General features: G+C 38.3%; 1 protein-coding gene across 8 annotated transcripts in view; it reads right to left on the bottom strand.

The window, feature by feature from the left end:
- Nucleotides 1-1,210: 1,210 nt before the first annotated feature.
- Nucleotides 1,211-25,504, bottom strand: part of adgrb3 (adhesion G protein-coupled receptor B3) — a 124,165-nt gene continuing 99,871 nt past the window's right edge. For 5 of the 8 annotated variants that reach the window (XM_008429848.3, XM_081616665.1, XM_081616667.1 and 2 more), the window contains 14 exons: nt 25,191-25,294; nt 24,918-25,020; nt 16,278-16,428; nt 14,384-14,453; nt 13,905-13,971; nt 12,282-12,385; nt 11,526-11,624; nt 11,065-11,236; nt 10,836-10,931; nt 8,408-8,447; nt 5,702-6,381; nt 5,543-5,578; nt 4,604-4,708; nt 1,211-2,281 (listed from right to left, as the gene is read on the bottom strand). In XM_008429848.3, the coding sequence (XP_008428070.1) occupies nt 2,093-2,281; nt 4,604-4,708; nt 5,543-5,578; nt 5,702-6,381; nt 8,408-8,447; nt 10,836-10,931; nt 11,065-11,236; nt 11,526-11,624; nt 12,282-12,385; nt 13,905-13,971; nt 14,384-14,453; nt 16,278-16,428; nt 24,918-25,020; nt 25,191-25,294 (2,016 nt within the window). In that variant the 3' untranslated portion in view covers nt 1,211-2,092. The remainder of the gene's footprint in view (nt 2,282-4,603; nt 4,709-5,542; nt 5,579-5,701; nt 6,382-8,407; nt 8,448-10,835; nt 10,932-11,064; nt 11,237-11,525; nt 11,625-12,281; nt 12,386-13,904; nt 13,972-14,383; nt 14,454-16,277; nt 16,429-24,917; nt 25,021-25,190; nt 25,295-25,504) is intronic. The other 3 variants (XM_008429850.3, XM_081616666.1, XM_081616664.1) reach the window with 3 other exon arrangements.

Below are 25,504 nucleotides of genomic sequence, written 5' to 3'. Positions count from 1 at the left end.
GACAGCAGTAAAACAGTCATGACAAGACAGATTTCTTTTTTTAATTTCAAATGTTTGGAAACATTAGATCTTTACTTTTCTTTTAGGTTGCTTAAGGCTCTTTTAGTGCTGACATTCCTGCTGTGGAATGATCTTATTTTCTCTGTAGTGCCTCCAGTATTTGGGAAGAGAACTGCAGGGAGTGCTCCAAAAATAAACCTCGTTTTTCATGAACTCAAGAGACCAGCACAGCTTTTTTTTTTTCATCCCCATCCCATGAATTAACTATTATTCTTGAAGAAACAACATGCTGTGTGGCATGTGCGTTGAATACAGTGTGGACCGATGTCTGAGTTTATATTTATTATTTAGATTCGCCACAAGGTGTTCCGCTATTTCTCTTGCATTATTTCAGTCGGTGCTTTAAAAATGTTCCCACTGCTTATTTTAACAATGAGACAATTTTTTTGACTATGTTGATGTCACCAAGTTTACATTTATAAAAATAAAATCTAGTTGTAATTTTACCCTATTATTTAATGATCATAATCCAGAAAATCCATTTTATGCTTATTTTTAATGACTGATTTGCACTACAGATTTCAAGGATGATGCTTACACCATGAGCTAATTTGCAACACTTATCTCTAGATGGGCTTTAATAAACTGCCCATTTTACTGTAATAGTTCATCATATTGTGTTTTAGTTCAATGAAAATAATTTAATTAAACCCAGTTGTGCTTGAGTCCTAATCAAATAGCATCTAATCAGTCCTTACTGGTCCTGTAACTTTAATTTATTGGATTGTTGGTGGTGCGTTGAGATCCATTTTGTATTAGCTTTACAAGCAGAAATATCCAACCCTATGAATCATTTCCAGTCTACTATTCATATAACAGAGAAGTAAAGTAATGTAAAAAATGTGTAAAATCATTTTGATTTAGACTGCTATTATGTTTTTGCTTTTCGTATCACTTTGATTTTACAAGAGACGGTCGCTCTGACCAGAAATGTTTCAAATGTTTCAGTTTTAGTGCATTTCACCCAGGAAGATCATAAGTGGTGCACGGCAACCTCGTTTCATTTCCCATTTAAATAACCATTTTCATGTGTGTAGCTAACTTCCTGTTTACTTCGGTGATACTCATTTGTTTCAGATGATGTCTCATTTAAGGTGAGTGATGCATTTGACAATCAACACACAACATAAACTTGACACGACCTCTGAAGCAGTACGAACATATTTCCTCTTTTATTTACATTCCTTTTCAAATGTTAACATTTTTCGCTATAACTTCTGGTCAAGTTGGCAATTTTTTTTTCCTCATTAAAATAAATTGGCACAAGTAAAACATATGTAGACAAAAGTTTATTTACACCATACAACATTTTTGTTTTTAAATATTTTATACAGAGCTGCAGATGAGAGAGCTTGCTGGGATCCTTCAAGCAGATTCTGCAGTATTAAAGTTGTGAAATATATTATTTATATAAAAGTGAGTATTATCTTTATTGCATTTAAAGCAATGAAGAATGTAGCTTGACAAACATTCATTTTAATATGACAGGAAAAAATCCTCTTTGCCTCCCATGTTTTTATATTATAAAGTAAAAAGTGTAGTAATGGCCAAACGGACTGTTATAAACTTTTTAAAAACTGCATAAATATATACATTGTGCTCCCAGGTCCAGTTTTAGGAAATCAAAACTAGACCCGATGAAGCTGGGACGACATGGCATGTCATTTGCTTTGTGAGGCTTCATTAAGAGAGTTGTTGTTGTTGTTGTCGTTTTTTTCAGCCAATTCCTCCACAGATAATTGGTAACACAGGATGGTAAATATTGTACACCAGGCTGCCCCACACTAAGTACACTAGTGAGAATACAAAAAGTAACACTGATGTTTTTATCCCTTTTTTTTTCTTTTTTTTTTCCCTCTCTCCCCAGTCCTTATATTGTATTGGCACATTATGTCCCTGCCACACTCGTAAGATCCAGATATGTTTGCCAAGGCTGTTAGAAAAGTCTGTTGCTTTAATCAGTGCAAAATACATCCCCTTCTCCTCCTTTCCAAGTTTGCATTTTTTTCCCCCTCTCCATCTTCTTCACCCTTTACACTTCTGTCTGGAAGTCTCCTTCCTGGACATCTAAGGGTAGGTTGACACACTTCTCCCACTCTGCAGCCGTCATCTCCAGTGAGTCCTTGGGGTCGGATTCTAGTACATTCATAGTGGCGTAGTTCTGGTACTCACAGGCTGGATTGTAGCTCTCCCATGGATTCTGTTTTGGCATTGCCTTGTCCTGCGAACACGGCCAACAGCAGGTGTTGTTAGTAGCATGACATCCTCAGCAGCTTAACTCCTACTTATCTCTCAAAAATGTACTTTTTTTTTTTTCCAGTGAGGTCAGTTCATTCAGAAGGGCATTGTATGAGTTCCTAGCATTGCTAATTGAAAGTAATGAATTAATGCTGGGAGAAGCATCGAATAACAAAAAGATAATGGCAGTGTATTAAATGGGAACATGCGTACTATTAACATGGAGCAGATCTCTGCTTTCCTCGGCTCAGAAACTAGAGCACTGGATGTGTTGCGTGTGTGAGCCATTCATTCGTCTGAATGCGCTCTCACTGACAGTCCCAAAGACATTAGTGCAAATAAGGGAAAGAAGCGACTCCCCATCAGGGAATATAAAATGGATACTAATGTTTGCTGCCAGCTCTGCAATAGATTCATTTGGGGGGGAAAAGGAAAATAGGGGAAGCAAGTAGTTATCGTTTTCTACAAAAAAAATAAATAAATAGAAAAAGGTGCTTGCACTGTATCTAGGCAACGGTCCTGAAGCTGCATTGTACTGCAGCGGTGACTAAAACTGGGAGGGTGGTAGTATGAAGTCAAAAGGCTACTATTTATAGTGATGTAAAGTAGTTTTAAAAAGATATTTCCCTGTTTTTGCTTTTCTGTTATGCCTCGATGTTTTCATATCATCAGGTACATTTTGACATCAAAGATATTCCGAGTAAATGCAAAATGCAGTTTTGCAATCATGATTTCATTTCTTTTGTAGGATTTTTAAAATTCAGTCACAATGGATGGTTTTCAAGCACTAACATCATGCCAATTTTTTGTTTTGTTTTGTTTTTTGAGTCAGTCAGAGGTGGACTTGCGAGAGAACTTCAGGTTACTGTCTCACTTCAGTTTGCTCGAGCCTAATGTCACAAACTAATGGTTTGGGATTTTCTGGTACAGAGCAGAATTTATGGTTCCATCAGTTGTGAGAAGTAGCGCAGGCCCTGAAGTAGCACTGCAGTCAAAGACCATCACACTGCTGATACAAAAACAGCACTTTGCTCTTCTTGGCATCGCTGCTCTAGTTTTACAACAGAGTAAATTAGAGGACCATCTCCCCAAAGCATTCACGTTTATATTTTCTCTCCACAGAATATTGTTTCGACCTTGGAACTATCCTACGCACAGTATCTTTAACCAGTCTCTTTCTTTTTGCTGAATCATGAATACTAACCTGAGGTGAAACAAGGATGGCCGGAAGGGCTTTAGATTTTGTTTTGTCACCTTTTGTGATCGACTGGAGAAGCTGCTGATGCAGTCTCGTGGGAAGGCTCTTCATTGCTACGTGTCTTTCCCTTTGATGAATAGCAACTTTCATTGTGGTTCATTGGCATCCCAAGAGCTTATAAATGGCTTCTACATGTCTCAGAGCAATCAAACCTTGTCTCAGATAATACAACTGAGCACAAATGCCCCAAGAAAATGTGTTTAACACCCTGTTGTTTTATTATTTAACAGGAGGGGTGATTTCTTTTTCAAACAGTGTCAGATTAGGTTGGATGACTTTCTCTGCTTTGGTAAATTAAATCATTTAAAAACTGATTTTTGTATTTACTCAGGTTATCTTCGGTAACAACTTTATTTGAAATGCTGAGGTGAGGCAAAGAGCAAAAACAGAAGTAATTTATCTTCACAGCGCTGTATCTGATATGGCTTAAGAGTTCGGGGGAAAAAAAAAAAAGCTCGGCTCATCTCAAACAGATGGATTAAGTCTGATGTCCCCATTGTCTACACATCGAGTCAGGTGTGTAGACAGATGGTGAGCCTTTTGGTTTGCAGCAAGGTCATGAGGTATTGCATAATTAGCCCGACTTCTTAATGGAGTCAAGTCCCACCTCCCACACAGTTGCAGAGAGAGACTCCCCTTATTAGGCTAATACTTGTGTAATTGCTGATATAATAAATAATCTGCCATGCATTAATGAATAAAAAAATGATGGGTTTGCTAAGTAGATAAATGTGCATGTAAAGAAAAGTGCATTTATGGGCCTTGCATTGGAATGGATGCACTCCACTATAGCAAAATTGCCAAAGATTGTGTTTTTTTATTTCTCTTATTTTTCTTGAGACTCGCCTTGTTCTTCAAGGCTTTTAAGAGGCAGCCCCTCTGCTGATTGCAGGCACATTAGATGTAAAAGGCACACTTTTGCTACATAACCACTCATTTGCACAATCACACGTAAATGTGTCCTGCACCAAATATCTAAATAGATCATTTGGATGTTGAGATCTTTATTTAGCTGACAGCCACCCCCCTGGGTTTCCTGTTACTCACCATGCTGCCCATATTTGGTATGTCTCGAAATCGGTCCAGGGTTTGAAATTTCTGATTCAGTTCCTGGAACAGCTCCATGTGTCTTTTCCTGGTGTGCATGACTTTCTGCAATGGCAAGGGTTTTTGCTTTGGTATTGACAGCCAATAATGGAAATGCATCTTCCTCTCCACCCCCTCCACCTTTGATCAATTTGTTAGTGTCATGGTAGTTTACTTAGAGGCCAGGTCTGAAACAAATTTACTTTCCTCTGCATACACAAGAATGACTGCCAAAATAAAGGAAACACAGAGATAACTTAGATAGGCTTATGGGACACCTAATGCTTAAACATAATTGTTTTGTGTTAAGCCACCTTAATTATTGCTTTGTTGGTGTAAAGGAAATCCTTTTGATAAACCTTGGCACAAATCTTCCATTTGAAGTGTTTGTGTGCATCTAAGCTAAAAACGCAACCAGAGCCAAAGTAGCTGCCGGAAGCAACATGTTTCCCGTGTTTTGACAGAGATTACAAATTATATATGCAGTAAAGCTTTGACAATGCAAAAGGAAATACTAAAAATCTGCCAAGGGGGGTTTGATTATGTACTTGCAAACCAATATTTTTATTGCTGACCAGTGATAAAATCAGATGTGAAATGTGCAAATGACTTTAAAAGCATACAGTTTGAAAATCAACATATAGCTAATGGATGAAGGAGATGGAGGAGGATAAAATGTTGATGAGAGCTACTGCCCTGTTTGTCAGCTGACAGCCTTGCTTTTACTTTAACTACACAGTAAGTCTATAAATCCCGATGAGTCAAGGCTATGCTACAGCAATAAGCTTAAGAGGCACAACAGACACTACTAAATCAAAAGGCTAACACAGCCGCAAAACAGCCTTTTACACATAAATAGCTAAGCTCGACTTCAGGAAGATTTATCTTTTTTTTACGTACCTCAAAGTCTAGATCGGAATATCTCGACTTTCTTCTCTGTTAGGACAAAAATGAAAGGAGTCATCTTAGTAAGTCATCAGAACACTTCAGCAATAAGACAAATATTTGGCAAGGTGGAATTTGGTGCTGCTTGTGTTTAATCCGCATGACAACATGTACCTCCAGGGAGCTCATTGATATCGTGGAGCCAGTGTCACTCCGAGATAGGCCCCCAGTTTCCTCCATTTCTGCAAGGAAGTTCTTAACAGCTGTGCGAGGTTCAAAGGGCAGGGTTTGCATCTGCTCTGGAGCACTAGGATACTGGTGCTCCAGGTTCACATTCATGTGGTCCATGCCCGACGGGTTGATATTGAAGTCAGGGCTTATCTTGTAATGCTTTAGCCTCTCGTGGGGCAGCGTATCCATGGCAGCGGTCATCTTGGGCTCCTCTTTAATAAGGGTGGGCAGGGTGGCCGACCCCGACACTACACCCGCCGAGGCGCGAGGCATCACTATGTAGTCCGTCTCCATCATTTGGCCCTGCATCGGGCGGCCCTCCATGTCGTGGACGCCCATGTCGTGGTCGCTCTGGCGCATGCCGTCGTCGGTGCACAGGTAGACTGTGCGCCGCATGTCAGCATTGCTGTCAGACATGCACTGGTCTTTCAGGTCGCCAATTCCTACTGGCATGTGCAAAGCTGAAGGCTGCTGGATTATCACTTTGGAGATGATGTTGCCTGGCAACGTGGAGTAGTTGAGGCCCTCAGGCACTTTCTCATCCTCGTCATCGTTGAGGGAAATGCGGGAGAGCGTGCCTGTTATGGTGGCGGCACGACACGAGCCCATGTCCTTGTGGAGCGCTGGAGGGCAGGGCGATACAGATATTAGTTTGTTTGCCGAATCAAAGGAGCTTTAATGTCTTAAACTTTGCAAAATGACAAAAAAAGAACAATCAAAATACAAATCAATATTCGTGATCCTTAAGGGAGGTGGTAGTGTCAAGGGAAAACTGCGATCATAGAACGAGTAACTATGAAAATGCTCTGAGTGTGATATTATGCTAAATACAAAAAGATACAACAACACACTGAAATCTCAAGAGAGTGTTGCTGTAAATAAGAAAGTAGTTTCATTCTCTCCTTGAAATCCCCTCAGGTTTGCTAATGCTAAGTTGGTGATGACCTGATAAAGCACCACACCACATTTTTGCAACATTTGCAAAAATGTTGATTCTTTGTCATATTCTGTCACATTGCAACTCAGAACTCTAATGTATTTACATTGTGATATCACATGACAAAATAACACAAAATACTGCATACTTGTAAAGTGGAAGGAATACACTTTTTCTCTTGCCGCTCTTTTACAAAGTTCACATTGTGACCAAAAACGTTGGGGCCGTAACTTTCTCGCAGCTCCTCCAGAGTTGCCATGAGCCTCTTTGCTGCTTCTCAGAAATGCTGTCCCTGCCTTAAACCTTAAGACTTTCACAGTTTGACTTTTGAGAAGAGTTGGCTACACTGGATTTTATTCAGGCTTATAACAGTAAAAGTGGCTCAATCTGTACAGATGCCACATTCTCAGACTTATCTGTAAGAAAAGACACTTTTGTCTTTCTCACCTACTTCACAGTCGTGTGCTGCGTTAAATCCAAATTAAATGTATCGAAGATTGTCATGGTGAAATTAAAAAGTTCAAATGGGTGCAGTGCCTGTAAAAAGTATTCACCCCTGTGAATGTTTTAACCTTTTTTTTTATGATGTTTACAAAGCAATCACAACAATCGAAATGTGCCTTTTATGACAACCCCCCTCACTCTCCCCCAGAATAATTACAAAATAACAACAATTACATAAAATATTTTACATAAAGCATGTGACTGCATAACTATTCATGCCCTTTAAACTGAATGACCTAATTGAACAAAGCCAGCCAGTTGGAGCCCTGAGTGCAGTGACCGTGTCTTAAGTGATTGTAATATAAAGACACTTGTTTCTGGCTGGTCACTCCACTGTGTAATCATTGTTCCTGGCTGCCATTACAGCATGAAGACAAAATAAAATACCAAGCAAATTAGACATGAGGTTATTGAAAAGTCAGGGGATTGGATAAAAAAAAAAAGGCTAAAACACCCAAGGGTTTGAATATTTTTTATAAGCACTCTATGAATAACTTTTGCAGGACATTTCATTCTTAAAGAAACACCTGTTTTCTTTCACTGTCATAAACATAAAAAACTGCAGACTGACAGGATTTTCTGAGCAACGTACCTCTGGACAGTTTTTATTTGGTCTCAAATTTGGTCATGATTTATAAATGACACCTGTCAGCTCAGCCTCCTGCTACCAGGTACAGCACATCCACTTTAGCTCGCAAGACAGCACCATGTAAGTCAAGCATGCCAGACAGCCGCTTTAGCCTCAGTATCTCTCTGAGCTCTGAATAATGGTCAGCATAGTAATTCCTTTAAGCTCCATTTAGGATGTGCTCTTCACTGGTTTAGAAGAGGCTGAAGACAGATGATGCTTCAGTCTAGTGCCTGTTGCTACTCTCATTTATATTGGGGGAAGCTTATATATGCTTTTCCTGTTGATAGTTCTCATTTTTTTTAAACGTTTCTAGTGATTAATCCTATCCCTTTTCCATGACAACATTAATGTGTAAATAAGAGAAATATAACAACGAATATCAGATATGCGAAAAATACTGAGTGCTCCAGTAGTTTTGTTTCTGATGTTTTGTTCTCACAATAAAGTTTGGTGTTTTCGGAAAGTTCCTGTGGGGCTGTGTTGGTTGTTACATAACCTGGGCTGTTTTCTTACTGTTTACACCTTTTTCAACCAGAGCTAGGGGAATCTTGTTAGTAAGAGACCATATGTTCTGTACCTGATCGGCAGGCGATGTCCACATCTTTCTCAAAGTCTGTCTGTAGAAAGAGAACAGTCGGCGGTAAGTTTCACCTCATATATTATACATTTTATTCTGAACAGTGTTTTCCACGTTTATGTGTGCAGTCGGGTAACATGATTTTAAATGCTTTAAGTTAGCTAGTTTTGTTTTTATTGTAACCGGATTTAGTACAACTGAAAATAATTTGAAAAATGTGACCTGAAACTGGAGTTAAGTGGGGGAAAAAAACATTAATGTTAAGAAATTTATTTTCTTTTAACATCCCCGGGGGTTCCATCTGTCCTACAGGATATATCAAACTAAAACATTTTTAATACATCAAATCAATCATCAATCAAATTTTATTTGTATAGCACATTTCAGCAGCAAGGCATTTCAAAGTGCTTTACATAATTAAAATAAAAACAGAAATAATCAGTGAGAAAGAGAGAGATTTAAAAAAAATAAAATAAAATAAAAATAAAACAAAAAAACAAAAAACATTACATCATTAAAACGTCGAAAAGAAAGAAGAAGAAATTAAAAACATTATAGGACATAAAAAGATGGAAGACATCAAAACCGGCACTCTAACCCTAATTTAGCCATAAGCAACTCTAAACAGGTGAGTTTTAAGTTGAGATTTAAAGGCACTCAGTGTTTCAGCTGTTTTACAGTTTTCTGGAAGTTTGTTCCAAATCTGTGGTGCATAGAAACTGAATGCTGCTTCTCCTCGTCTGGTTCTGGTTCTGGTTCTGGGGATGCAGAGCAGACCAGAACCAGAAGATCTGAGGGGTCTAGACGGTTGGTACAGTAATAACAGATCTTTAAGGTATTGTGGTGCTAAACCGTTCAGAGATTTATAAACTAACATCAGTATTTTAATACATACGTTCCTGAAGTTGATAGGAGGGACATTACTTGTTTAGTTTTTTTTTCCTTTTAGGTATAAATATGGCATGACACAGGTGCCCATTTCTCTTATTTATTCTTCAAAATGAGAAAAACAAGAGAACATGTTATTCAAGTTTTAGGGTGTCTTCATGAATAAGGAAAAGACTTTGAGAAAATAGTTATTCACCAAACTTGTTGAAATATGTAATGAAAATATTTTTAACACCAGATCTGAGATGATTTCAATGACCACAAGAAACAACAGAGGGAGCCATTTTAGCCTCTGTCTAAGGGGTTTTAACTACATCAAAAAAGACACAAAAAGGCAGCCTTTCACTTCTTTTCAACATTTTGATATAAATTATATAACAAAAAAAAAACAAACGTTTATGGAAAAATGTACACACAATAATTTCAGCTGCCTCTCCTCCAATGACTCAACAGATACATAGTAGCTTAACAGTTTGATACATTCAATAAAAGGAACTCCAAACAGGGTGAATTAATATTTTACTTCTTCACAGCAGCGGATCAACAGCTGGTAGCCTTACTGTTTTTTTTTTTTTCCTTTTTCTCTTTTTCAAGCAAACAACAAACCATCATACAAAACCAGATTGGCATAGTTAAGCAGTACTCAAATCTAAACTGCTCAGCTAAGCACACAGGATTTCACTTTTTAATGTTTAAATTGTCAAAATTAACCCTCTAGTGTGTTCCACCACTCTCAAAACTCTCAAATTTAATGTGACAAAGATACTAACATTTCATTGTTACTGCAGCAATAGAATTATGGTCCTACATTGCATCTTTAACCAGGATCTGCCAATAAATGTGACGGGTGCTACATGCTGTGCAAGAAAATAAAGCGGCAACTCAATCATAGCAAGCTATAAAAATCAATATACATTTATTATTATTTCCAAGTAGCCGAAACAACATTAGTTCTTCCTTTCTGCTTCAAGGAAAGAAAAATAAATGCAGCTGAAGCAGTTGCAAAGCTTTTGTGCTCACTGCTAACAGACTGTATGTCAGCAGCCTTGACACCGTTCTGCTAATGTGTGAAAACTGTACCACTCAAATGGCTATGATAATCTTAATGGCAGATCATTGCTTTGAGTTGCCAATGGTGGGACTGTGTAGCATCAAAATACTGTTGTCCTGTTCCAAAGGTCAGGGAGGGTAGCAGTCGCCTGCTTTCCCATGAGAGGAAAACAAAGAGATGCAGGTCTTTCCAAAACTAATGCCTTTCATTATGGTCAGAAGTTTTACCTTGCATGTTGTGGCACATTTGTGGTATTTCTTTTTCTTTTTTTTTTTTTATCTAAGGAAAATAATGTTACATGTCTAGTTGATGAAAACTAAAAATATGAACAAAAATAAGATAATAGAAATACAAAAAGCAAATAATATGTTTATTCAAGGTCGCTAAAGAACAAAAAGAATGGTGGAAGTGTTTTATATGTAACAAAGAAACATTGGGTCAAATATCAGTCTCTCTAATGACTGCAGATAACAGGGTGACTGTGCCTACCATTATCTGAGCATGCCCATTAGGGAAGGTTCCTGTTGCATCACCACTGATTGGATCTTGACAGTTCCTGAGCCGGCATCTGAAAGCGTCTTGCACCTAAACATGAGAGGAATTTCAGTGTGAATAAATTTACTTACCCAGACAACGACAGATTTGATTGTTCCAGCAGGACATTTGCTTTAAATCCCCTGTCAGTAGTAAAGGAATAAACAAGGCGGATTGAGTCTACCTCTCTCCGTAGGATGCAGTGCACCATCACAATGACGAACCCCTGCAAGGAGTCAAAGACGGCAAAGAGGATCTGGAAGAGAATGGAACGCTTGTCCGTCATGGCGAGCACGGCGGACATCCAGGTCAGAGCCAGCAGAGGTAGGACGACACAGGAGCTCCACAGCGACGCCCTGGAAGAAGAGAGGAAGGATTTTTGTGCGGGAGATAAACGAGATAAGGTCTGGAGATCTGAGTTAAATCTCCATGACGACCTCTTTCCTCCAGAATGATGGTGGGGTTTTGCTCTGCATACTGATGTTTACGTAAGCTCGTTTCAAAAGCTCCCCCACACTGTGGTTCTGAGGTACTGTGGGTGCATCTGGAAACTGAATTTAGCGCACCCTGCAGTGGACACCCTGTACATAAAGAAACTCCCCGCAGCATCGTTTTATTGATTCACAGACACTGACAGGCACTTACATTGCATTGCTTGCTGTTGTTGCTGATAAAGCAGTTGTTGATACAACACCGCATTTGGCACACTTGAGAGTTAATCCTGTATGCGGCTCACTCATCTGTCTATGGGACACAAGAGACATTGGGACAACATCATGACAAACAACTCTGACATCCACCTGACTTCTCTTTTCCTCCATCATCCTGTAAGAACAGTATGGCCGGTGAGTGTGTGGGTGTTAAAGTCATTTTCATCTTGGACTCATTCTGCCAGAGAAATACAAAGCCGTGTCACTCCCAAGAGGGAACTAACCTCTTTATGCCTCTAATTTACTTCTTTATTTTTTCCCAACATAAAATAAAAAAGTAGGTGCAGATCTCCATATGTACATGAACATAATCAAAGCATGCAGTATTTTTACAATCATATTCAAATAATTAGAATTTGTTTCAGTAACTCAACTCAGTGATACACATTATATGGATTAGTTATACACAGTCTGATGTATTCAACCCTTTCTTTCTGGAATTTTGTTCCAATTTTGTGCTTAATTTTGAGCAGCAAATTAAAACATGATATTTAAGATTAAAATACTACATCAGACCAATAAGCACGTTTACAAATTTTGTTTAATGCCTTCTTAATGGTTGTTATTTTTCAAAGGTCACTTTTATTCTGGCAAACAAGCTTCACTGGAGTAGACATTCTAATTTATTGAATATGACTGTATTTCGAAAAATGTTAATATTCAAAAATGAAGAAGAAAAACTGGTACTAACAAGGATGTGCTGTCATACCCTGCACGGTGCTTCAGCTTCTTGTCCAGGATTCCATCTCTGGACACTAACTTATTGAATACCAAGATACCGATCACCATGTTGACCTGTTAGAAGAGAGGGAAGCAGAACATGCACACTCAGGCGACTGATGTCATTATTCTGCAAAGAGCTTTGACCTCTAGCTTCTGTTGTTTGCTCTTCTCTATGACATTCCAGGCAATGGATGAGACATGGCTTGCACACTCATCCCATCCCGGTACCCCGAAGAAAAAAATCTGCCTGTCAGATTGGCCACATCACACTCACAAACTTCAGTTTATTTTCGGGGAATTTTATGGGTTCGAGCAACATAAAGACGGAGATAGGAAACAGACACATGACTGGGTTATAAAGCCTGAACTCTAAATAAATCATGAAGAAACATTAACTGCTTGATTTAAAAAAAAAAATAGAGTATTACTTGATTACAAACCCAGAAAGAGATGGCTATTCACCAAAGGGGACAGGTTAGGCAGATACATCAATGCAAAGCTGAAGCATGGAGGTGGCAGCATCTTGATATGCGCAAAGATTCACCTTTCAGCAACAGAGCTGCCCTAAATATAGTAAGAGTTGCAACTGACTATGTAGATCAAAGCGTATTTGGCAGTGAGAATAGCCAAGTCAAAGTTCAGACCAAAATCCATCTGAGTATTTAACAGTATTTGAGTAGTCATGTTTCCAGACATTCTCCATTTAATTTGACTGAACTTTAGAAGAATAGCAAAAATGTACTAACCTTGACCCAAAAATAACTACAGAGGTAATAGAAATACACCTACGTCATACTTCAGTTTGTGCCTTCAAAAAACAATGATGTTCTACTTTGTGTTGATGTAGCCCATAAAAAGCATTCAAATGTAAAAGAAGCACTAAAGCACTAATAAAAGATATTCAAATGTTCTCCCAACAGGATTATGGTATTTGGTTGCTATAAGAAGCAGTGGAGGTAAAGCATCAGTACAACTACAACTCGTTAACTCTGTGGCATGATATTCTCACTGCAGATGGTCAGACGGGAGCTTGTGTTCCTCTGAAGTCTGTCACAAAAGAAAACTACAGCCAAGAAAGGCTTAAAAAGTGTTAATTTTGATTTTCTTCACTCGAATCAAATTCTACCACAGTATGGAAGCCCGACAGTGAAAAATAGCATTACGTTTCTGCCATCTGAGTAATTTAGCAGTCTGGATAATGATGAGTCTGTGGGTCATTTTGTAATTACAACTATGTAAATATAGGGCAATTAAATTAGCCTCCTATATGAGACGCTGGACAAATCTAAATCATAAATACTTAATAACCCCATTGCTGCATGGGAGACTATTATATGGTGAATAAAAAGGGATTATTTGAACACAGGGCCTGATTGAATGCTCATTACTTTGACTTGGAAACCACATCACAGTTAAACAGCAATCATATTGAATCATGGCTAAAACAAATGAACGTTATCGTTAGTTAAAATGCTGTTTCATTGCTAATAAAATAACTGATGAAGTGACAAATACATTCACATTTTTATGTCGATTGTATTATATAAACAAGCAAAGCGGGATAAAGCAGACATCGGTAACCAAGACGTACCAAAACAACAGCTGCCGCGGGTCCAACAAAGGCATACAGGAGCCCACCCTCCAAGGAGAGCCAACAGCTGCGGGGGAAACAAGGAAAAAAACAATTAACTCCCACTACAGCATTAACTTCCACGTTAATGGTGCACTCCAGCACACCATTGTTATTTTGCTCAATTGTCAGCGGAGAGGTGCCATATGTTGTTACTCCACACCCAAAGTTTCACAGAGCAATAAAATGCTAAGGAGATTTTAAGCAGTGTTTATGCATTTGGTTTCCAGCAGAGAGGCAGCTCACATGAAATTGGGGTCTTGCTGTGCTATTTTGAAATTTGATTGGGTTCATGGGACTTTGTTTATGGCTCTATTTAGGATAAGTAAGCCACTGCAGAAGGATTTGATCATTATTCTTAAGTGTTGCCATGAACCCAACGTGTCTGTGTGCGGAATATTAAAAGAGAGGAGTGGGGGGAAAAAAAAGCAAAAACTTACTATAAGGGTGTTCCGTAGCCTTTTGTTTTAGTGAATCCCATTGAAATGGCGACAACTAAAGCTGGCAATCCTTAAAAAAAACAAAACAAAAGAGAACATTAAATAGTTACTTGAGCAGTTTAACTCACAAGAACATAAATGTACTTCGGTGCAACCAAAAAAGAAGCAAGGTGATGTACCTTCCAGTCATTAAACAAAGTGCAGCTAAAGTGATTTCATTAGCGACCACAGCATGAGGCTATGCAGACATCTGAGAGTATATGATCAGCTATATACATTTCACCGTTTTACTCTTTATATTGTAAAAATCCCATTAAGAGTTGACGGAAAAAAGACTGCATGGCGCTTTAACAAAATGGCAGTAGTGCATCACACACAGGAAGCCATGTAGCTAGATTTCATCTCTGTATTGTGAGAAATTTCACCACTCTCCAACCCTCCCACCCCTTTCCCTAGCAATAGGAATAGAGATTTTCTTTTTTTTTTTTTTTTTGCTATGTGGCTCCTCATTATGGATCAGTGTAATTGATTCAGTCTTCACTATTGTGTGCTCGGAATATTAAAGCGTTTCCTCTCCGAGTGGCGCGGGCAGGTGCAATTGATGTAATCAGTTTCCTGGAGGCACGAGCCAAAGACCCCGTGGCCATCCTGTGCCTCTCTGCAGTGCTGAAGAGGTAAAGTGTGCTGAGTGCTCACAAGCACGCCATAAATCAGAGCGCGGCAACAGCGCGGTGTGGGTGCTGTACTGAGGCGAGCTGAATTAAGACACGAACGGTATTCTTTGGGCCGCATGTTGCTTCACGGATGATCTCTGATCATGTCAGCGTCTCCTGTTTGGTTACATGTCAGAATCGCTGAATGTTTTTCCAGGTTTTGTGCAGGCATGCCTTTGTTTGTTTTTTTTTTGTTTTTTTTCATATAATTTTCATGCATCTTTTCTTAAATGTTACTTGCCTGTGGTTTGTCTTTCACCAAAATGCCTGCTTATGCTTTTTGTAAGCAGCCCGAGTGATAGTAAAACAGCCTTTGTCCATGTTTTGCAGCAAGCAGTGGCACTGCAATGACTAAGAGAGCCTTGTTTGTTGCTAGGTAACAAGAAGAATGAGAGTGGGCTCTTTCATAATCAGATTGATTTTTTTTTTTTTTTTTAAGTAAAGATTTCTCCTGTAGTCTGAAATAAGGAGCTATTTGGACAGGGGATTCAGACTGACATTTATCACATGAAGGAGAAATCTTTGCATTTTGATACAGATAATTTGCCTGTCAGGGTTTATTACCAGATGTGCTTATGTGCTAATATTTTGCACAGTGTTTTTTTTTTTTTTAGAATCTGCTATGTGCAGATTATGTTATGCTGTTTGATTACAACCAACTGCATTTCTTTCACAGAATATAAAACAAAATTGACTATGAGACTCCATAAAAAACAGAATTTAAACTTTCTTATACTTAATACTGCTTAAGTATGTATTTATTTTCCTCAAAATTTTAGATGTTTAAACCCCAAACCATATTCTGCTGCAGTGTACTGTAAATGCCAGGCTCCCACCCTCTCTATCAGACATAAGGTCATTGCAACCTGCTACAGTACAGGAGAGCTGCACCAACACTCCCCCACCCCGATCCCTTCTCACATACACATCCACTCTCTGCTCAAGGCCGGTCTATTTATCCAGTCCTCTGAGAGCTTGACTGAAGCACAAAGGAATCACAACAAAGAGCCTGACAGAATGAAGATCCAGCCGCCCTACAGAGACGACGAGAGCAGCACTCTGAAAAGACGCACAGTTTGCTGTGGAAAGACACCTCGCCGAAAGCTGCTGCTGCTGCTACAAGAAAACAGCAGCTATAAGAAGTGACGTGAGGAGTTCGGTGAAGTGAGCCTCTCACTCACCCCAGCCAAGACACAGGAAACGCTTCCGGATGAGCCTGGTGCGAACCTTCCCTGTCACCGCCATGTAGGACTGCCAGGCTTCCGTAAGGACCCAGCAGAAGGAGGCGAGGAAGAAGAAGTGCAGGAAGGCAGTTGTCATGATGCACACACCCTGTTGATGGAAGAAAAAAAAAGAAAAAACAAGCGTCACGGAGATTTCTTTTAATGAGTGTGGGTCACCTTTAATCCACTGTGCACACTTATATGCAGCTCTAATGCCGCTAAGAACACAAAATAGTTGGTAGCTCTCAGATTTGTAAATATTCCTGTAAACCAAGACACTCCCTGCAGATACACAGCAGTTACATTAATGTTCCTTCATTTCTTGGAAGTGCCCTTCGATGAGCATGTGCAGTCATGTAGTAGATGTTGATTATGGCTCGCAGCTAATTAAAACCCAGAATTCAGTTTTTCGGAAAATTCTATGGTCACATGGATGCAAGGAAAAAACAAAACGCCAAAAAAAAGAAGTTACTCAACGAATAACCACGTAGTTTACAGCAAATAGACTAAATGCTTGGCTGGGGCTCCTTTTGCATGAATTAGTGCATTTGTGCTGCATTGCATATAGGTGGCCAGCATGTGTTAAGGAAGCCCAACTTGGTTTATCAGCAGTTTTCAGCTTCTCTGTATTATTTGGTCTGCTGTCTCTCATGTTATTCTGAACAATACTCAACATTTTCCAGTCGGGGGTTTAGGTTAGAGAGTTTGATGGTCAGGCAAGCACACATATACCCATGGCCATTAAAGCAGGTGTGGGTACTGTTGGCAGTGTCAGCAGGTGCCAAAACCTGCTGGAAAATGAAGTCAGCATCACCAGCAAGCATGTCATGATGCTTGCTGGTGAAGGCATGAAGCGCTCTCGGATTTACTGGTGGACAGCTGGCCTGACGTTGGACTTGAGAGAGCACAAAGGACCAACACCAGTAATTGACATGGTTCCCCAAATCATCACTGGCTGTGGAAACCTCAAACTGGATTTCAAACGACCTGGATTATGAACTCAGACTCAGCTGTTTATTTAGAAATGATTTATGCATTTTGTAAATATCTGTAGGTTTTAGGACTCTCTCTCTTTTCCACAAACATTTCCAGTTTGTCTTCATTTTTGTTTATAAAACAATGACATATTGGAAATTTTGCTCTTTGTCTTCCTGTGCACTTGAGCTACAATTGAAACAAACTTACAACCTACTAGAGACTACATTTATACATTAAAACAGTGAATTACTTTCGTATTATTTTTTTTTCTACCTAGGTTGAAACATTTTGTGCAAAGAATGAAACATGGCATCGGTTTGAACTGCAAACACCAGAGGTGCTGAAGGTAGTTCAGCTCAAGTCCCAGCCAGACAAGCTGACACAGAAAGCGATGGCGTAGCATTCCTCTGCACTAACCCTCATTAGTATGCTGGGGATCCCACCTGGAGGCATGTGAGCCAAGGTCAAGTGTTTTACACAGACAGGAGGAGAGGGGGGTGGGGAGGGGGGATGGGGGAGCTACAACACTGCTTAAAAAGAAACAGAGTGCATGTGTGGTATTTCGAGGCTTGACAACATTGCATCATTTTTCCATCTTTGCTCCACAGGATTGTAAGTGAGTATTTTAGAAATTGTGTGTATTATACTTTTTTGAGTATAACAGGTTGGAATCCCATTACTTTACAAAGGGAGCTAAGAAGCACATTCACATTCCAGACGGTCCACACCATAATGTGAGATCTACCATAAAGTTTACATTCCTAAGGCGGAAGCCATCCTAAATCCATGAATCCCCTGCAGTGATCAAAGGGTTCACACAAGTCAATAATCCAGAGTTAGTTCATTCCTGGGAACGATATTCTCAAGAGATATTACTAACCTGCACATTGGTATTAATATAGACAAACACTTAAATAGATGCATGTATTAACTTTGAAGACTTCAACTTAAATCTTACAGAATACCAGAACTCGGCTGTGCTGTGAATTTTAAAACTATCCAAACGTCTTGATTTTACTTCTACCTATGGTAAGTGAATAACTGTGGAATAAAAGTGTAAGGAAAAGTTTACAAATCATTTTCACAATGCTTTATAAAAAGAGAATCTAAAAAGTGTGGCACCCATCTGTTTGAAGTCCTCTTTATTACTTTGATAACCCCAAAATATAACAACTGCTTTCAATTGACTGTAAGTTTTTGATGGGGAATAAAAGTCGTTTATCTTTAATTGTACAGTTATGCACTATTTCGTGTTGGTTAATCAAATAAAATCCCCCCAAATACATTAAGTTTGTGGTTATATTACAAAATTAGATATAATAAAATTAACCATTATAAGAGGTATGAAAGACAACTTGCAAAATTACATTTTGTCTATGTGAATTTACAAATTACTCTAAATCATAATGGTATAAATATCAACACAGACCTTAATAATGTCTCTAAAATATTATCAAATATTTAAGGACATGTACATTCTTAGGCAAATACAAGAGTTTTTTTCCTGTTTTATAAATATTTTAAAGCAACAGATTTCATCATGCTTTTGCATAACAAAATTCCTAACTATAGATATTACATATTGTTTAATAAGCTAGAAGTAGCAAATAGCCTTTAACTGCAGTGAGGAATGTTAAGCAAACATCAATCATGTTCAGGATGGACCTGGCTCAGTGTGATGCCAAATTTATGTTCTGATTTTAAGGTTATCAAACAAAAGTAAAACCATGTTAGTTTGGTCGCCATTCTGCCTCTCAGACTTTCCCCTAAAGCTAGCTCTGATGTGGCTGCTGCTCATGTGCTGTCCATGGTGCTGAAAATAGAGCCTGCCTTGTTACTTGGAAACAGGTCATTTGCAACTGTTATGTTTCACGGTTCACTTGGATGCCTATGCTATCCAGCCTCATTATTCGAGAACAATAAAACAGTTTTTTTTTTTTTTAGAAGGGAGAGAAAGATACAACATGGCCACATTGTGGTAGCACAGATTTGGAACAGACAGTCATACCAATAAAGAGATATAAACCGATAGTTCACTTTGCCCTTTTGAAAGGCAAATGCTGGAAGATGTTGAGCACACTGTGTCGGTATCCATGGAAACAAAGGCACAGAGGAAGAGCCCATATTAAAACGTGGCAGGGCTGATAGACACAGAGGTGAGGGGAGGCAGTGACGGGGTGTCTTCAGGCCAGCTCGGTAAAGCCAGTTTTAGATGAGGGGAGAAAATGTGAAGAATTTCTTTTCTGTGGCTTCAATAAACTCCAAAGGTTCAGCTAAGACCTTTCAGTTTTTATTCTCTCCCAGATATTAAGAACTGAAACTATATTGTAAAGCGATCGAAAACAAAAACAAAACAACAACAGCAGTGATGGATTATAGTAGTAAATATGGACAAAGAGAAGGCTGTGTTCCTATGACACACAAATGTAAAATGTGTAGTTAATTGAAATCATATTGTTGGATACTGCTAGTTGAAAGCACTCAATGTATGCCAACTGTACTTCCAAAGGAGAATTGTTTCTACAGTTTAGGTTTGCTAACACAGATATTAGTGTGTACTAGTCAAGACATCTTGAAATCTTGAATAATTATCCAAATCTCATCCAACAATGGAAAGAGTACAGCTGAGAAGACATTGCGGACCAACTTAACTGAAAACCCCACCAGGGAGATGATTAACCGGAGAAGGACCCAAGAGTACCACAATAACCCTGGACGTTTGGTCTTTTGATGGACACTACTGACTGAGGTATATTTCCAAATAATGACAGCTGCAATGAAATGCACATCTACAAAATAGAATCTGTATACATTTCTGAGCCACGTTTTATAAGAGTTCTATTTGTAAAACTTTTGAAAGTCGTGTCATTTTCATTCCATCTCACATTTTCATTTTCGTTACTTGCTACAGTGTGTTGGCCTACTACAAAGAATCATAAAGGTTACATTTTTTATGAATAATGATGTATTCATACACTTTCTGAATATGAATACAACCTATTTCAAAATGTTTAACCACTCATTGCTTGAAATATGCACTTGAGGACTTATATATCACTGGTAAAAGAGTCAAACTTAACAGTTTGTCAAAAGCAGGATATTTAAAATGCATGGCATCAAGGCATGGCATTTTTAAACACACCTGTGGGAAGTCTGGCAGACACTTTATTTAAAATGCTTTATAACTATGAAAAAAAAAAAAAACTCATGTGACTTTCTAATTCCAATTCCAATTTGCTCTGACTCAGTGTAGGTGGAAGAGGCTGGTTGCTATTTTGGCTGAAGCACCCTCCCTTGGTGCTTTAAAGAATAGCTGTTTGGGTGGTCAACTTTTTCAAGAGCAGCTAACAAAAGGGTAGCGCTGGTGGAAAAGTGTAAACAATGCGCACAATTATTTTTAAAACAATATTATTTAGCATTACTACTTCTGCTGATCATGAATCAACCTCTTCATTAGTAAATGTGTGACACTCATAAGTCCTAAATAGATTTAATTACTTTAAGTATGGCCAGAAGATTTCTGTTATGTAACTATTACAGAGCAATTTGAGCTGACTAAAATTTATGGAATTACGGAAATACTCTTAACCTTAAGCAAAACAGAAAAAAAACAAGTATACAGTACATAGATTATTATTTATTATGGTTAAGGTAAGAAAAGATGATTATTTGCTTTTTTTAAATCTTATGTAAAACACTGTAAATATAATGCATTTTACCATCTTGCCCGCAGTCATCAGATAATGCAGGATTATATCCTTATAAACATATCTGTTCAACATTTTTAAAAAGCTGATGAAACCTTTAGTTTGGCAACTCAAATCTTTAATAAGATATTTGGACTAAATCATAATTTGCCACATTCAAGCAAAGTAAGAACTTCTCAATGCGTCAGTTTATGAAGATAAGCTTCTCTTATCTTGTTCTCACTGGACTTCCGATGCCTGTTGTGTATATGCCCATACACAACAGGCGTATTCAGTTTTATGCAATCATCCTAATGCTGCCGGCTTGTTAAATCTGCTACTTTCTGCTTCCTTCCCTTCCATAAAGCCAGATGAAGAGGGACGGCAGACAGCAGAACAGCGTAGAGACGCACACACAGGTGACTCACTGACTTCCTGCTCCCAGTGGACACCTCCACAGAGAAGAGATGATTTCTATTAGATGACGAGCAACTCTGAATCCACAAACAGAGGAGCCAATTATATGCACTTCTTACAGGAGATGGAGGAAAAACAAGTGAGGCAGTGTCAGGCACCGTGGCAATTAAACCCACACAGGGACTGTGTTTTCTCCTCTTGCTGGCCCACCACTCAAACATGGGGCTCGACTGTACATCTGATCAAACAGATGAAATATTTTTCAAATATTTTTTCCCCGCAGATTTTCAACTGGGAGCAAAGGTGGAAATGCTGATAATGCCGATGCCCTGGAAGTTGTTCTTTTCCAACAGCACAAATGTGACTGGATGCATCTACCATATTGTGCTCTTTTTCAACTTTAACTGGATCGTTTGGCTTCTAGCAACCATTAGAATTCAACATTTCACAAGTCAGCTAAAGGAAACACTGCCACAAAAAATGTACATAAGATGAAAACTAGGAAATTCGTTTGTATTTGTTCACATCCGGAACATGACATCCTCAAGGTGCAACGTGGTAGTGACAGTATAATGCTATGCGGATGATTGACTTCAACAAGGATGGAAATAAATGCAAAACAATATAGGAAGAAAAGATTGTTAAGGTTCCAAAAGAACCATAAATATGTAGTAAGACTTTTTTTTAAAATGCCGTTTTCACACTCTTTCCAGACTTTAAAACTAATTGAGTTTAAGCTTTTTTTCAAGAAAACATGAACACAAATCCTTTTTTGCAAAGACAATCACTTATCTCTTTGATCTTTCATTGTTATTTTACTTATTGCTAATGCAAAAATATTGAAGGTTGGCCCATTACAAATCACTTGAATTGAATCAAAGTGTCAAAGTTCCTTACAGAGTCTGTCTAAACCACTTCAAAATGACATCTTAAGTAGGATAGTGCATTTTCTGAAAAGTGTGTCATCTCTTCGATTTTATAGACAGACATCCTGTTAGAGGCCTGCAGAGTGAGTGTTCCATGTTAAGCAATGTTTCTTATAATCAACAAAAGGTGGATGAATGGAGGCCTGATTAAACCTGACAAGGCTTCAAATCAGTTCAGCTTTATAAAAAATGTCCTGAGGCATTGTACATTCATGGAATAAGCTACTACTGTTTGTCAGCTATGCAAGGGCCAGTAAACAAGCAGATGAGCTCATGCAGTTTCTGATATTTTCTGACATTAAAATGATTGGCATGAAATGAGTCAGTTTTGTTTCAAGTAACTGCTTATGTGAACTGTGTCACATTTAATGCGCAGCGTTCCAAGAAAATAAACAAGTTTGATTAATCGTGGGATTTTTATGTTAACTTCTTATTTCAAATCATCTATTTATCAACCAATAAGGATTATGGTTTATATTAAGTGGTGCCTGGGCACATGGATTTAACAAACACATCTGGATCCAAAGGAGTCACATAATATATCAAATCCTAACCATTACATTTTCAATCTTTCCCATATTGAAGTTGGACTGCAGCAGGGAAAGCGACCATCATTTAAGTGCAATGCATTTATGATCTGCACTGATGCAGATTGTTGTGACTGACAAGTTAAAGCTCCCTGAGAGTTGTATAGTCATCGTGATGATGGAAAAGGAGAAGAGTATGGAGGAAAATGTGTTTTAATCACAACTGAAACAATCACTGTAATACAAGTAAAATTGCACTGCATCCTTAGTAAGAATACATGTAACTATGTGACATTTTAAGCTCTAATTAAAACATGTGTAAGGTGTTTAAAATCTAAACTGACTGCACTGTAGCAAAATCCAAGTGATGAAAAGTTTACCATGCTAATGAAGCAGCAGACTAATAGACCCTTGAACCATGCAGAGAAAGTGGAAAATGATAAGTTTCAGAATTTAAAAAAGGCCTTTTGCAAAAGGTACAAAGACACTGAGAAAACTGTTATACAATAAAATGCCAGTAGTTGGACAATGCATCTTTCTGTAGAGCTGCCAGATGACTGAGAAGGGCATCTGTGTGGGCAGTTTGTGAATTCAAACTAATTTTTTCTCCCCAAGCAATCTTTTACATCAGCCACTTGTTTACTGGCTGGTTACAACAATAGAGAAAGAAAGTGAGATATTCCACTGTAAGTGGAAGAACCTTCCACTTACAGTTTTCTATCTAAAACCTATGGTGGTTTAAGCTGTAGTTACTGGTATGCCTGATGGCATGGTTCTCTTTCTGTACTGCCTATAAAACATATGCTGCGGAACCTCTATCTGCTCATTTAAATAGTTTTAGACTGATCCTGAAATGTGAATCCTGGTGTGTGCAAGGCCTGATTGCAATAAAACCAGATTCAGAGTCATTCAACAGTCCCTAATGTCCATAATTGTACTCTTCTTTACGGGTTCTCAGTTTTAATTTCCTTTAAATCACCTCTTTCAATAACAGATTGGACTAATAAAGTTTACCAGAGGGAAATAGTTTTAAGCCAATTACAGTCTTGTCAAGGCTTTAGAACACTTCCATTTTTGTTGTCATTATAGGAAAATACTTGCATGAACAAAAAGCAATTTTCTAAAAATCTTTTTTCTCCTAATCTGACAAAGCACATTCAAAAGCAGCTATTGAATAAAAAAGGTGAATGAATCTGACACCTTCAAAGTGACAGAGAACTGCTAAGTACCAAGAAGGAAGCTTTAATACATGGTAAAAGAAAATAGTTTTATAACCATCAAGTGTTAGTGATGTACTTGATTTGTTTTTTTTACGTCTTTATTTGCCTTTGGAAATAAATAATGCCATGTCAGAATCTGTGATGCATGGTTTTGTCCACTTGAGTTTAGATTTAAATCATTTCAGAGCATGAAGAAGGCTGGTTAATCCCACACGTTCTCATCATTCAGCTCCAGAGCCACATGTTGCTCTTTAGGACCTCTGCTATGAATCTACAGCAAAAACTGTATTGAAAGGAACAATGTTTTCAATCATAAAGGCAATGGAGAAAAAGTGGGTTTGACAGTTTTTCGGGTTGGTTTTATGCAATCTCTTTAGAAAAAGATCAATACCACAATATTTCTTTTTCAGTCACTTTATAGTATCCACCTCCAAGCTATTCATTTATATTATTAAGTTGGTTAAATATTTTATTTTATTTCATATAAATATGAGAAGAATTTACAATAGTAGCATACGTCTAAAAAAGCAAGATAGTTCCATTTAAAAGATAAATGGTTTACTTTTCTTTGCTAAAATCTAGAAGAAAAATACATTGTATTTCTCAAAGGATTCGGTCTTTTTGTTTTTTTGTTTGTTTGTTTTAGCCAAATGTTATAGTTGCAAAGGCAAAAATGGCTTTTAGAATTGAAAAGATTGGCAACACCTCCGATATACTTTATAACCATACAATTGATGAAGTGTGCACTTTTGTTAACCACGGCTGTAAAAGCAGAGATTCACAGCAAAACATGTCTGTAAACACTTCCCAAACTGTCCCTGCTGTATCTGTATGTGAGACTTACCACATTGTGGGTTTGTGTTTGTCCAACAAGGATTAGTATGTTCGAGCAGACTATAGATAGGCAGAAATTCAGCAGGATAATGGATCGTTCTGATCGAATATATCTAAAAGAAAAAAATACAAGAGAGAAAAAAAAAACAGCTATTCTTGAGCACTTTTCAACTGTATGTTTTACTCATAGAACATGAAATGCAGTGATACCACATCAAATATGTCACAAGAACTCAAATGCATGATATGGCTAAAGCATATGTCTTTGGAGTGATTCATTTACCTCCATAAGATGGCGTAGATGACTGCCAGTGTGATCAAGGCGAGGCAAGACAAACCACAGCCAACTATCAGTGTCACAGATGGGACCCCTGAGTACTCCATAGTCTGTTGAGAAGACAGAGACAAACCAGTTGGTGAGAGGCTGTATGCGTGGTTCATGCAGGACAGTAAATCTTTATTATCGCCTGAAGTAGAGAAGCAATCAAAACAAGCACCAATCTGAAACCCAATCCACAGAGGGCCCCTTAATTAGCTGGGAGGTTTGAGGTGTATGCGTGGGCTTTGGATGCATAGCACAAAAAAAGGGTTTCTATT

This window comes from Poecilia reticulata, chromosome 15 (assembly GCF_904066995.2).
Source record: "Poecilia reticulata chromosome 15, P_reticulata-male-v2, whole genome shotgun sequence".
Lineage (NCBI taxonomy): Eukaryota > Metazoa > Chordata > Actinopteri > Cyprinodontiformes > Poeciliidae > Poecilia > Poecilia reticulata.
Note: the sequence above shows the minus strand (reverse complement) of the source record. Positions and strands in the feature narration are given on the sequence as shown.